Raw genomic sequence first — 14,768 nt, forward strand, 5'->3', positions numbered from 1 at the left:
TGTTCGATGTTTACTAAACATTTACTAAAAAAAAAAGTGATTTCCTTTGCCTCATATTGTTTGTTTTTTTAAGTTTTTTTTGCAAAGTTGACATTTTTTTGTTTTTAAGTTTTATTTAGTCGTTATCATTTTGAAACCTGTCTTTATTTTCATGTCTGATAAAATGATTATCTTTTAGTTAGTTTTTCAAAGTAACTGTAATAACCCTTCATTTAAACTGTGAAAACCACACGTCCACAGACTCAGACTCAGATGTTTTGGCCTTGACTCTCCAGTGGAGCTCAGAGGCCTGTGAAGCCTGGGGCTCGCCATGCCTCATTACCTGAGCAGGAGGTGCTCCTGGGGGGCCGTGGAGCCCAGGCTGTGGCCCTGACCCTGGAGGAGGTAGCGGTACACTTCAGTGTCCTTGGACAAAGTCTGGATGACGGCGGCCCGATGCAGGTTTCCCTCCCACAGCTGCTGCTCCCGGAGCAGCCGATGGAGGAGCTCCTTCTGGGGGGCGTCCACCTCCACCGAGCCCCGCCACATCCACAGAGGACAGCCATCGTCCACCTGGAGAGGACACAACAACAAGCAGGGTGAGGACTCTTTCAACTAGGGTAAGGAATCTAGCTTTCTTTCTTTCTTTCTTTCTTTCTTCCTTTCTTCCTTCCTTCCTTCCTTCCTTCCTTCAACTAGGGTAAGGACTCTTTCTTTCTTTCTTTCTTTCAACCAGGGTAAGGAATCTAGCTTTCTTTCTTTCTTTCTTTCTTCCTTTCTTCCTTCCTTCCTTCCTTCCTTCCTTCAACTAGGGTAAGGACTCTTTCTTTCTTTCAACCAGGGTAAGGAATCTAGCTTTCTTTCTTTCTTTCTTTCTTTCTTTCTTTCTTTCTTTCTTTCTTCCTTCCTTCCTTCCTTCCTTCAACTAGGGTAAGGACTCTTTCTTTCTTTCTTTCTTTCTTTCTTTCTTTCTTCCTTTCTTCCTTCCTTCCTTCCTTCCTTCCTTCAACTAGGGTAAGGACTCTTTCTTTCTTTCTTTCAACCAGGGTAAGGAATCTTTCTTTCTTTCTTTCTTTCTTCCTTCAACTAGGGTAAGGACTCTTTCTTTCTTTCAACCGGGGTAAGGAATCGAGCTTTCTTTCTTTCTTTCTTTCTTTCTTTCTTTCTTCAACTAGGGTAAGGACTCTTTCTTTCTTTCAACTGGATTAAGGAATCTTTCTTACTTTATTCCTTCCTTCAACTAGGGTAAGGACTCTTTCTTTCTTTCTTTCTTTCTTTCTTTCTTTCTTTCTTCAACTAGGGTAAGGACTCTTTCTTTCTTTCTTTCAACTGGATTAAGGAATCTTTCTTTCTTTCTTCCTTCCTTCAACTAGGGTAAGGACTCTTTCTTTCTTTCTTTCTTTCTTCCAGGGTAAGGAATCTAGCTTTCTTTCTTTCTTTCTTTTTTTCTTTCAACCAGGGTGAGGAATCTAGCTTTCTTTCTTTCTTTCTTTCTTTCTTTCTTTCCACCAGGGTAAGGAATCTAGCTTTCTTTCTTTCTTTCTTTCTTCCTTCCTTCCTTCAACCAGGGTAAGGTTTCCTTATATTGTGGTGCATAAATTAGAAATATACGAGACAAAAGTATTTTTTTAGAATGTAAAATCCTTCATTATTTTTTATTTTTCTTTCTAATGACAATGTATTGAAAAGAGTGGATCAGTTAACAGGTATTTGTTTACTTTCAGAGTCGGGAGGTGAAGTAATAAAATGTTCTTTTTTATTACAGAAATAATTTTTGTCATTTTCCATTTGAACTGAACATTTTCCTTTTTTCTTAAACTGTATTACATTGTAATAACATTTGTCCTAAAGCTTTCCACTGTTAAACTCCCATCTCCTTCTCAGGTCCGTGGCCTCCATCACCTTCTTAAAGGCCAGCTCCACATGCTCCGGCGCAGGATGACTCTCCCAGCCTCGACTCTTCTCTCTACAGTCCTTCAGGAGGTGCTGGGTGTTCTGCTCCAGCCTCATCCTTCTCTCCTGCTGGTCCACATCTCCTCCACTGGGGGGAATGAGGGACCCTGGGCCTCCTCCCTCCTCAGGATGGGTGTCCTCGATGGAGCCTGTAGAGCTCAAAGTCTGGCTGGGCCAAAATTCTGGGAGCTATAGAAAGTGAGTCATTATTAGACAGATTCATGTCCGAGTCCTAACAAACAAAACTGAAACAAGCAGTTGGTACAAACATTCTGAAAAACTTCACAGAAATTTTACCTATGCCAGAGAAACTACCTAGAACACTTCAAAATGGTATTTGAGAAAAGATGATGTAGGTGACCTTCTGAAAAGGTTCCAGAAATATCCTGAAAAGCCTCAGAAATTGCTTACTGATGCCTTTGCAGTTATCTGAATCAGTTTAAAAGAAAAAATGAGTCCTGGTCTGAAAAGGTTGTTTTTTGAATCACATACTATAATGTTAGTATTTGGGCATCTGAAAAACATTATGTGGTTTCCACCTGAAGATTATTTCAAACATCCTGAAACACCTCACTGAACATTTATCTATGCCTCAGCAACCACCTAGAGCACTTTTGAATGGTATTTGAAAAAAACATCCAAAATGACAATTTTTGGAGCACATGCTATAGTTAAGACTAAACTATATGGTTCGAAAACAGCCTTTTTGGACCAGGTCTCATTTTGGCTTTAAAATGGTTTAGATAACTGAAAATGCATCAGTAAGAAATGTCTGAGGTTTTTCAGGATGATTCTGGAACTTTTTCCAATGGTCACCTACATCATTGGGTGGATGTATGGTAAGGCCAAAATATAATGTATATGGCCCAAAAATAATCGTTATGGAAATTTTTTCGAATACCATTCTAAAGGGCTCTAGGTGGTTGCTGAGGCATAGATAAGAGTTTTGGGATGTTTGTAACAATTTTCAGGTGGAAACCACATAATGTTCTTCTCATGCCCAAATACTAAGGCTGTAGTATGTGGTTCAAAAACAACCTTTTTGGACCAGGTCTCATTTTTGCTTTTAAAGTTGTTTAGAAAACTGCAAGTTCTTAGGTTTTTCAGGATTTTTCTGGTACTTTTTGAGATGGTCACCAACGTCATCCAGTGGAAGTATAGTAAGGCTATATAGTATGTGGCCTAAAAAGGTGTTCTGGACATTTTTTTCAAATACCATTCAGAAGTGCTCTAGACATAGATAAATGTTCCATGAAGTGTTTCCCGATATTTGTAACAATCTTCAGGTGGACAACATTATGGGGTCATAATGTTGTTTACATGCCCAAATACTAAGACTATAGTATGTGGCTTGAAAGCTACGTACCTTTTTGGACCAGGCCTCATTTTTGCCTTTAACATGGTATAGATGAGTGCAAAGGCATCAGAAAGTAATTTCTGAAGTTTTTCTGGATGTTTTTGAAACTTGAATAGATGGTCACAGACATCATCCGGTGGATGTATAGTAAGATTACAGTATGTGTTCCAAAAAGAGTTATTTTGGAAATTTTTCAAATTCCATTTTAAAACCCTCTATGTCTCGATAAGTGATGTGTGAGATGTTTCAGGATGTTTGTAACAATCATTTGATGGGCACCACATAATGTTCTCTTGTGCCAAAATGCAAAGGCTATAGTAAGTGCTCCAAAATGAGTCATTTTGGACATTTTTTGAAATACCATTCTAAAGTGATTTAGGTGGTTGTTGGAAAATTGATAAATGTTCTGTGAGGTGTTTTAAGATGTTTGTAACACCCATCAAGTAGAAACCACATGATGCCTTCATAAATGAAAAACCACGAATAATTTACAAGGTAGTAAAAGTATCTCAAACCATTTAAAGGTGGTTTGGATAACTGCAAAGGAATCAGTAAGCAATTTCTGAGGTTTTTCAGGATGTTCTGGAACTTTTTCAGATGGTCACAAAAACCATGTGGTGGAGGTATAGTAAGACTATATAGTATGTGTTCCAAAAGAGTCATTTTGGACATTTTTCCAAAAACCATTCTAAAGTGCTCTAGGTGGTTGTTGACGTCCAAAATGACCCTTTTTGGAGTAAATACTATAGCCTTAGCATTTTAGCACAAGAGGACATTTTGGGGTGCCCACGAAACGATTGTTACAAACATCCTGAAACACTTCGCAGAAAAATAATCTAGACCTCAGCAACCACCTAGCGCACTTTAGAATGGTATCTGAGAATATGTCCAAAATGACTCATTTTGGAGCACATACTATATAGCCTTTGCATTTTGGCACAAGATGACATTATGTGGTGCCCGTGAGATAATTGTTACAAACATCCTGAAACACTTCACAAAACACTCATCTAGACCTCAGCAACCACCTAGCGCACTTTAGAATGGTATTTGAAAAAACGTCCAAAATGACCCATTTTGGAGCACATACTATAGCCTTAGCATTTTGGCACGAGAGGACATTTTGGGGTGCCCATGAGACGATTGTTACAAACATCCTGAAACACCTCACAAAACACTTATCTAGACCTCAGCAACCATCTAGAGGGTTTTAGAATGGTATTTGAAAAAATGTCCAAAATGACTCATTTTGGAGCACATACTATAGCCTTAGCATTTTGGCACAAGATGACATTATGTGGTGCCCGTGAGATAACTGTTACAAACATCCTGAAACACTTCGCAGAAAAATAATCTAGACCTCAGCAACCACCTAGAGGGTTTTAGCATAGTATTTTTAAAAAAGTCCAACATGACCCATTTTGGAGCACATACTATAGCCTTAGCATTTTAGCACAAGAGGACATTTTGGGGTGCCCATGAGACGATTGTTACAAACCTCCTGAAACACTTCGCAGAACACTTATCTGGACCTCAGCAACCACCGAGAGCACTTTGGAATGGTATTTGGAAAAACGTCCAAAATAACTCTTTTTGGAGCACATACTATAGCCTTTGCATTTTGGGATGGGAGGACATTTTGGGGTGCCCATGAGACGATTGTTACAAACATCCTGAAACACTTCATAAAACACTTATCTAGACCTCTGCAAGCACCTAGAGGGTTTTAGAATGGTATTTGAAAAAATGTCCAAAATGACTCAATTTGGAGCACATACTATAGCCTTAGCATTTTGGCATGAGAGGACATTTTGGGGTGCCCACGAAACGATTGTTAAAAACCTCCTGAAACACCTCACAGAACACTTATCTAGACCTCAGCAACCACCTAGCGCACTTTAGAATGGTATTTGAAAAAACGTCCAAAATGACCCGTTTTTGGAGCACATACTATAGCCTTTGCATTTTGGCATGAGAGGACATTTTGGGGTGCCCACGAAACAATTGTTAAAAACCTCCTGAACCACCTCACAGAACACTTATCTAGACCTCAGAAACCACCGAGAGCACTTTGGAATGGTATTTGGAAAACCGTCCAAAATGACTCATTTTGGAGCACATACTATATAGCCTTTGCATTTTAGCACAAGAGGACATTTTGGGGTGCCCGTGAGACGATTGTTACAAACATCCTGAAACACCTCACAAAACACTTATCTAGACTTCTGCAAGCACCTAGAGGGTTTTGGAATGGTATTTGAAAAAATGTCCAAAATGACTCATTTTGGAGCACATACTATAGCCTTAGCATTTTGGGACGGGAGGACATTATGTGGTGCTCATGAGATAATTGTTACAAACATCCTGAAACACTTCACAAAACACTTATCTGGACCTCAGCAACCACCTAGCGCACTTTGGAATGGTATATGGAAAAACGTCCAAAATGACTCATTTTGGAGCACATACTATAGCCTTTGCAGTTTGACACAAGATGACATTATGTGGTGCCCGTGAGATAACTGTTACAAACATCGTGAAACACTTCGCAGAAAAATAATCTAGACCTCAGCAACCACCTAGCGCACTTTAGAATGGTATCTGAGAATGTGTCCAAAATGACTCATTTTGGAGCACATACTATATAGCCTTTGCATTTTGGCACAAGATGACATTATGTGGTGCTCGTGAGATAATTGTTACAAACATCCTGAAACACCTCACAAAACACTCATCTAGACCTCAGCAACCACATAGAGGGTTTTGGCATGGTATTTTTAAAAACGTCCAAAATAACTCTTTTTGGAGCACATACTATAGCCTTTGCATTTTGGCACGAGAGGACATTTTGGGGTGCCCGTGAGACGATTGTTACAAACATCCCGAAACACTTCGCAGAACACTTAACTAGACCTCGGCAACCACCTAGAGCACTTTGGAATGGTATTTGAAAAAACGTCCAAAATAACCCATTTTGGAGCACATACTATAGCCTTTGCATTTTGACACAAGATGACATTATGTGGTGCCCGTGAGATAACTGTTACAAACATCCTGAAACACTTCACAAAACACTCATCTAGACCTCAGCAACCACCTAGAGGGTTTTAGCACAGTATTTTTAAAAAAGTCCAATATGACCCATTTTGGAGCACATACTATAGAGCCTTTGCATTTTAGCACAAGAGGACATTTTGGGGTGCCCACGAAACGATTGTTACAAACATCCTGAAACACTTCATAGAAAAATAATCTAGACCTCAGCAACCACCTAGCGCACTTTGGAATGGTATTTAAAAAAATGTCCAAAATAACCCATTTTGGAGCACATCCTATAGCCTTAGCATTTTGGGACGGGAGGACATTTTGGGGTGCCCATGAGACGATTGTTACAAACATCCTGAAACACTTCACAAAACAGTTATCTGGACCTCAGCAACCACCTAGCGCACTTTAGAATGGTATTTGAAAAAATGTCCAAATTGACTCATTTTGGAGCACATAGCCTTTGCATTTTGGCACAGGATGACATTATGTGGTGCCCGTGAGATAATTGTTACAAACATCCCGAAACACTTCACAAAACACTCATCTAGACCTCAGCAACCACCTAGAGGGTTTTAGCATAGTATTTTTAAAAATGTCCAACATGACCCATTTTGGAGCACATAGCCTTTGCATTTTAGCACAAGAGGACATTTTGGGGTGCCCACAAAACGATTGTTACAAACATCCAGAAACACTTCACAAAACACTTATCTAGACCTCTGCAAGCACCTAGAGGGTTTTAGAATGGTATTTGAAAAAACATCCAAAATGAGTCGTTTTGGAGCACATACTATAGCTTTTGCATTTTAGCACAAGAGGACATTTTGGGGTGCCCAGAAAACGATTGTTACAAACATCCTGAAACACTTCACAGAACACTTATCTAGACCTCTGCAAGCACCTAGAGGGTTTTAGAATGGTATTTGAAAAAATGTCCAAAATGACTCAATTTGGAGCACATACTATAGCCTTAGCATTTTGGCATGAGAGGACATTTTGGGGTGCCCACGAAACAATTGTTAAAAACCTCCTGAAACACCTCACAGAACACTTATCTAGACCTCAGCAACCACATAGAGGGTTTTGGCATGGTATTTTTAAAAAAGTCCAAAATGACTCGTTTTGGAGCACATACTATAGCCTTTGCATTTTGGCACGAGAGGACATTTTGGGGTGCCCATGAGACGATTGTTACAAACATCCCGAAACACTTCGCAGAACACTTAACTAGACCTCGGCAACCACACAGAGGGTTTTAGCATGGTATTTTTTAAAAAAGTCCAAAATGACTCGTTTTGGAGCACATACTATAGCCTTAGCATTTTGGCACGAGAGGACATTTTGGGGTGCCCATGAGACGATTGTTACAAACATCCTGAAACACCTCACAAAACACTTATCTAGACCTCAGCAACCATCTAGAGCACTCTGGAATGGTATTTGAAAAAATGTCCAAAATGACCCATTTTGGAGCACATACTATAGAGCCTTTGCATTTTAGCACAAGAGGACATTTTGGGGTGCCCACAAAACGATTGTTACAAACATCCCGAAACACTTCGCAGAACACTTAACTAGACCTCGGCAACCACACAGAGGGTTTTAGCATGGTATTTTTTAAAAAAGTCCAAAATGACTCGTTTTGGAGCACATACTATAGCCTTTGCATTTTGGCACGAGAGGACATTTTGGGGTGCCCATGAGACGATTGTTACAAACATCCTGAAACACCTCACAAAACACTTATCTAGACCTCAGCAACCACCTAGCGCACTTTAGAATGGTATTTGAAAAAACGTCCAAAATGACCCATTTTGGAGCACATACTATAGCCTTAGCATTTTGGCACGAGAGGACATTTTGGGGTGCCCATGAGACGATTGTTACAAACATCCTGAAACACCTCACAAAACACTTATCTAGACCTCAGCAACCATCTAGAGCACTCTGGAATGGTATTTGAAAAAATGTCCAAAATGACCCATTTTGGAGCACATACTATAGAGCCTTTGCATTTTAGCACAAGAGGACATTTTGGGGTGCCCACAAAACGATTGTTACAAACATCCTGAAACACTTCACAGAACACTTATCTGGACCTCAGCAACCACCGAGAGCACTTTGGAATGGTATTTGGAAAAACGTCCAAAATAACTCTTTTTGGAGCACATACTATAGCCTTTGCATTTTGGGATGGGAGGACATTTTGGGGTGCCCATGAGACGATTGTTACAAACATCCTGAAACACCTCACAAAACACTTATCTAGACCTCTGCAAGCACCTAGAGGGTTTTAGAATGGTATTTGAAAAAATGTCCAAAATGACTCAATTTGGAGCACATACTATAGCCTTAGCATTTTGGCATGAGAGGACATTTTGGGGTGCCCACGAAACAATTGTTAAAAACCTCCTGAAACACCTCACAGAACACTTATCTAGACCTCAGAAACCACCGAGAGCACTTTGGAATGGTATTTGGAAAACCGTCCAAAATGACTCGTTTTGGAGCACATACTATAGCCTTTGCATTTTGGGATGGGAGGACATTTTGGGGTGCCCATGAGACGATTGTTACAAACATCCTGAAACACCTCACAAAACACTTATCTAGACCTCTGCAAGCACCTAGAGGGTTTTAGAATGGTATTTGAAAAAATGTCCAAAATGACTCAATTTGGAGCACATACTATAGCCTTAGCATTTTGGCATGAGAGGACATTTTGGGGTGCCCACGAAACAATTGTTAAAAACCTCCTGAAACACCTCACAGAACACTTATCTAGACCTCAGAAACCACCGAGAGCACTTTGGAATGGTATTTGGAAAACCGTCCAAAATGACTCGTTTTGGAGCACATACTATAGCCTTTGCATTTTGGGATGGGAGGACATTTTGGGGTGCCCATGAGACGATTGATACAAACATCCTGAAACACCTCACAAAACACTTATCTAGACCTCTGCAAGCACCTAGAGGGTTTTAGAATGGTATTTGAAAAAATGTCCAAAATGACTCAATTTGGAGCATATACTATAGCCTTAGCATTTTGGCATGAGAGGACATTTTGGGGTGCCCACGAAACAATTGTTAAAAACCTCCTGAAACACCTCACAGAACACTTATCTAGACCTCAGAAACCACCGAGAGCACTTTGGAATGGTATTTGGAAAACCGTCCAAAATGACTCGTTTTGGAGCACATACTATAGCCTTAGCATTTTAGCACAAGAGGACATTTTGGGGTGCCCGTGAGACGATTGTTACAAACATCCTGAAACACCTCACAAAACACTTATCTAGACTTCTGCAAGCACCTAGGGGGTTTTGGAATGGTATTTGAAAAAATGTCCAAATGACTCATTTTGGAGCACATACTATAGCCTTAGCATTTTGGGACGGGAGGACATTATGTGGTGCTCGTGAGATAATTGTTACAAACATCCTGAAACACTTCACAAAACACTTATCTGGACCTCAGCAACCACCTAGCGCACTTTGGAATGGTATATGGAAAAACGTCCAAAATTACCCTTTTTGGAGCACATACTATAGCCTTTGCAGTTTGACACAAGATGACATTATGTGGTGCCCGTGAGATAACTGTTACAAACATCGTGAAACACTTCGCAGAAAAATAATCTAGACCTCAGCAACCACCTAGCGCACTTTAGAATGGTATCTGAGAATGTGTCCAAAATGACTCATTTTGGAGCACATACTATATAGCCTTTGCATTTTGGCACAAGATGACATTATGTGGTGCCCGTGAGATAATTGTTACAAACATCCTGAAACACTTCACAAAACACTCATCTAGACCTCAGCAACCACCTAGAGGGTTTTAGCACAGTATTTTTAAAAAGTCCAATATGACCCATTTTGGAGCACATACTATAGAGCCTTTGCATTTTAGCACAAGAGGACATTTTGGGGTGCCCACGAAACGATTGTTACAAACATCCTGAAACACTTCACAGAACACTTATCTAGACCTCAGCAACCACATAGAGGGTTTTGGCATGGTATTTTTAAAAACGTCCAAAATAACTCTTTTTGGAGCACATACTATAGCCTTTGCATTTTGGCACAAGAGGACATTTTGGGGTGCCCATGAGACGATTGTTACAAACATCCCGAAACACTTCGCAGAACACTTAACTAGACCTCGGCAACCACACAGAGGGTTTTAGCATGGTATTTTTTAAAAAAGTCCAAAATGACTCGTTTTGGAGCACATACTATAGCCTTTGCATTTTGGCACGAGAGGACATTTTGGGGTGCCCATGAGACGATTGTTACAAACCTCCTGAAACACTTCGCAGAACACTTAACTAGACCTCAGCAACCACCGAGAGCACTTTGGAATGGTATTTGGAAAAACGTCCAAAATGACCCTTTGTGGAGCACATACTATAGCCTTTGCATTTTGACACAAGATGACATTATGTGGTGCCCGTGAGATAACTGTTACAAACATCTTGAAACACTTCGCAGAAAAATAATCTAGACCTCAGCAACCACCTAGCGCACTTTAGAATGGTATTTGAAAAAACGTCCAAAATGACCCATTTTGGAGCACATACTATAGCCTTAGCATTTTGGCACGAGAGGACATTTTGGGGTGCCCATGAGACGATTGTTACAAACATCCTGAAACACCTCACAAAACACTTATCTAGACCTCAGCAACCATCTAGAGCACTCTGGAATGGTATTTGAAAAAATGTCCAAATGACCCATTTTGGAGCACATACTATAGAGCCTTTGCATTTTAGCACAAGAGGACATTTTGGGGTGCCCACAAAACGATTGTTACAAACATCCTGAAACACTTCACAGAACACTTATCTGGACCTCAGCAACCACCGAGAGCACTTTGGAATGGTATTTGGAAAAACGTCCAAAATAACTCTTTTTGGAGCACATACTATAGCCTTTGCATTTTGGGATGGGAGGACATTTTGGGGTGCCCATGAGACGATTGTTACAAAAATCCTGAAACACTTCACAAAACACTTATCTAGACTTCAGCAACCACCTAGGGCACTCTGAAATGGTATTTGAAAAAATGTCCAAAATGACCCATTTTGGAGCACATACTATAGCCTTTGCATTTTGGGATGGGAGGACATTTTGGGGTGCCCATGAGACGATTGTTACAAACATCCTGAAACACCTCACAAAACACTTATCTAGACCTCTGCAAGCACCTAGAGGGTTTTAGAATGGTATTTGAAAAAATGTCCAAAATGACTCGTTTTGGAGCCTTAGCATTTTAGCACAAGAGGACATTTTGGGGTGCCCGTGAGACGATTGTTACAAACATCCTGAAACACCTCACAAAACACTTATCTAGACCTCTGCAAGCACCTAGAGGGTTTTAGAATGGTATTTGAAAAAATGTCCAAAATGACTCAATTTGGAGCACATACTATAGCCTTAGCATTTTGGCATGAGAGGACATTTTGGGGTGCCCACGAAACGATTGTTAAAAACCTCCTGAAACACTTCACAGAACACTTATCTAGACCTCAGAAACCACCGAGAGCACTTTGGAATGGTATTTGGAAAACCGTCCAAAATGACTCGTTTTGGAGCCTTAGCATTTTAGCACAAGAGGACATTTTGGGGTGCCCGTGAGACGATTGTTACAAACATCCTGAAACACCTCACAAAACACTTATCTAGACTTCTGCAAGCACCTAGGGGGTTTTGGAATGGTATTTGAAAAAATGTCCAAAATGACTCATTTTGGAGCACATACTATAGCCTTAGCATTTTGGGACGGGAGGACATTATGTGGTGCTCGTGAGATAATTGTTACAAACATCCTGAAACACTTCACAAAACACTTATCTGGACCTCAGCAACCACCTAGCACACTTTGGAATGGTATATGGAAAACGTCCAAAATTACCCTTTTTGGAGCACATACTATAGCCTTTGCAGTTTGACACAAGATGACATTATGTGGTGCCCGTGAGATAACTGTTACAAACATCGTGAAACACTTCGCAGAAAAATAATCTAGACCTCAGCAACCACCTAGCGCACTTTAGAATGGTATCTGAGAATGTGTCCAAAATGACTCATTTTGGAGCACATACTATATAGCCTTTGCATTTTGGCACAAGATGACATTATGTGGTGCCCGTGAGATAATTGTTACAAACATCCTGAAACACTTCACAAAACACTCATCTAGACCTCAGCAACCACCTAGAGGGTTTTAGCACAGTATTTTTAAAAAAGTCCAATATGACCCATTTTGGAGCACATACTATAGAGCCTTTGCATTTTAGCACAAGAGGACATTTTGGGGTGCCCACGAAACGATTGTTACAAACATCCTGAAACACTTCACAGAACACTTATCTAGACCTCAGCAACCACATAGAGGGTTTTGGCATGGTATTTTTAAAAACGTCCAAAATAACTCTTTTTGGAGCACATACTATAGCCTTTGCATTTTGGCACGAGAGGACATTTTGGGGTGCCCGTGAGACGATTGTTACAAACATCCCGAAACACTTCGCAGAACACTTAACTAGACCTCGGCAACCACACAGAGGGTTTTAGCATGGTATTTTTTAAAAAAGTCCAAAATGACTCGTTTTGGAGCACATACTATAGCCTTTGCATTTTGGCACGAGAGGACATTTTGGGGTGCCCATGAGACGATTGTTACAAACCTCCTGAAACACTTCGCAGAACACTTAACTAGACCTCAGCAACCACCTAGAGCACTTTCGAATGGTATTTGGAAAAACGTCCAAAATGACCCTTTGTGGAGCACATACTATAGCCTTTGCATTTTGACACAAGATGACATTATGTGGTGCCCGTGAGATAACTGTTACAAACATCTTGAAACACTTCGCAGAAAAATAATCTAGACCTCAGCAACCACCTAGCGCACTTTAGAATGGTATTTGAAAAAACGTCCAAAATGACCCATTTTGGAGCACATACTATAGCCTTAGCATTTTGGCACGAGAGGACATTTTGGGGTGCCCATGAGACGATTGTTACAAACATCCTGAAACACCTCACAAAACACTTATCTAGACCTCAGCAACCATCTAGAGCACTCTGGAATGGTATTTGAAAAAATGTCCAAAATGACCCATTTTGGAGCACATACTATAGAGCCTTTGCATTTTAGCACAAGAGGACATTTTGGGGTGCCCACAAAACGATTGTTACAAACATCCTGAAACACTTCACAGAACACTTATCTGGACCTCAGCAACCACCGAGAGCACTTTGGAATGGTATTTGGAAAAACGTCCAAAATAACTCTTTTTGGAGCACATACTATAGCCTTTGCATTTTGGGATGGGAGGACATTTTGGGGTGCCCATGAGACGATTGTTACAAAAATCCTGAAACACTTCACAAAACACTTATCTAGACTTCAGCAACCACCTAGGGCACTCTGAAATGGTATTTGAAAAAATGTCCAAAATGACCCATTTTGGAGCACATACTATAGCCTTTGCATTTTGGGATGGGAGGACATTTTGGGGTGCCCATGAGACGATTGTTACAAACATCCTGAAACACCTCACAAAACACTTATCTAGACCTCTGCAAGCACCTAGAGGGTTTTAGAATGGTATTTGAAAAAATGTCCAAAATGACTCGTTTTGGAGCCTTAGCATTTTAGCACAAGAGGACATTTTGGGGTGCCCGTGAGACGATTGTTACAAACATCCTGAAACACCTCACAAAACAGTTATCTAGACCTCTGCAAGCACCTAGAGGGTTTTAGAATGGTATTTGAAAAAATGTCCAAAATGACTCAATTTGGAGCACATACTATAGCCTTAGCATTTTGGCATGAGAGGACATTTTGGGGTGCCCACGAAACGATTGTTAAAAACCTCCTGAAACACTTCACAGAACACTTATCTAGACCTCAGAAACCACCGAGAGCACTTTGGAATGGTATTTGGAAAACCGTCCAAAATGACTCGTTTTGGAGCCTTAGCATTTTAGCACAAGAGGACATTTTGGGGTGCCCGTGAGACGATTGTTACAAACATCCTGAAACACCTCACAAAACACTTATCTAGACTTCTGCAAGCACCTAGGGGGTTTTGGAATGGTATTTGAAAAAATGTCCAAAATGACTCATTTTGGAGCACATACTATAGCCTTAGCATTTTGGGACGGGAGGACATTATGTGGTGCTCGTGAGATAATTGTTACAAACATCCTGAAACACTTCACAAAACACTTATCTGGACCTCAGCAACCACCTAGCGCACTTTGGAATGGTATATGGAAAAACGTCCAAAATTACCCTTTTTGGAGCACATACTATAGCCTTTGCAGTTTGACACAAGATGACATTATGTGGTGCCCGTGAGATAACTGTTACAAACATCGTGAAACACTTCGCAGAAAAATAATCTAGACCTCAGC

At 40.4% G+C, this 14,768-nt stretch overlaps 1 protein-coding gene across 3 annotated transcripts in view; it reads right to left on the minus strand.

The window, feature by feature from the left end:
* The window catches only part of LOC115432711 (rho GTPase-activating protein 7), a 356,226-nt gene that overhangs the window by 10,064 nt on the left and 331,394 nt on the right, over nt 1–14,768 (minus strand). For all 3 annotated transcript variants that reach the window (XR_003937231.1, XM_030153641.1, XM_030153642.1), the window contains exons 14-15: nt 1,882–2,121; nt 323–552 (exon numbers count right to left, since the gene is read on the minus strand). Coding sequence is in view for 2 of the 3 variants with exons in the window: in XM_030153641.1 (XP_030009501.1) it covers nt 323–552; nt 1,882–2,121 (470 nt within the window). In the remaining variant the exon portion in view is untranslated. The remainder of the gene's footprint in view (nt 1–322; nt 553–1,881; nt 2,122–14,768) is intronic.

The sequence above is a fragment of the Sphaeramia orbicularis genome, chromosome 14, assembly GCF_902148855.1.
Source record: "Sphaeramia orbicularis chromosome 14, fSphaOr1.1, whole genome shotgun sequence".
Lineage (NCBI taxonomy): Eukaryota > Metazoa > Chordata > Actinopteri > Kurtiformes > Apogonidae > Sphaeramia > Sphaeramia orbicularis.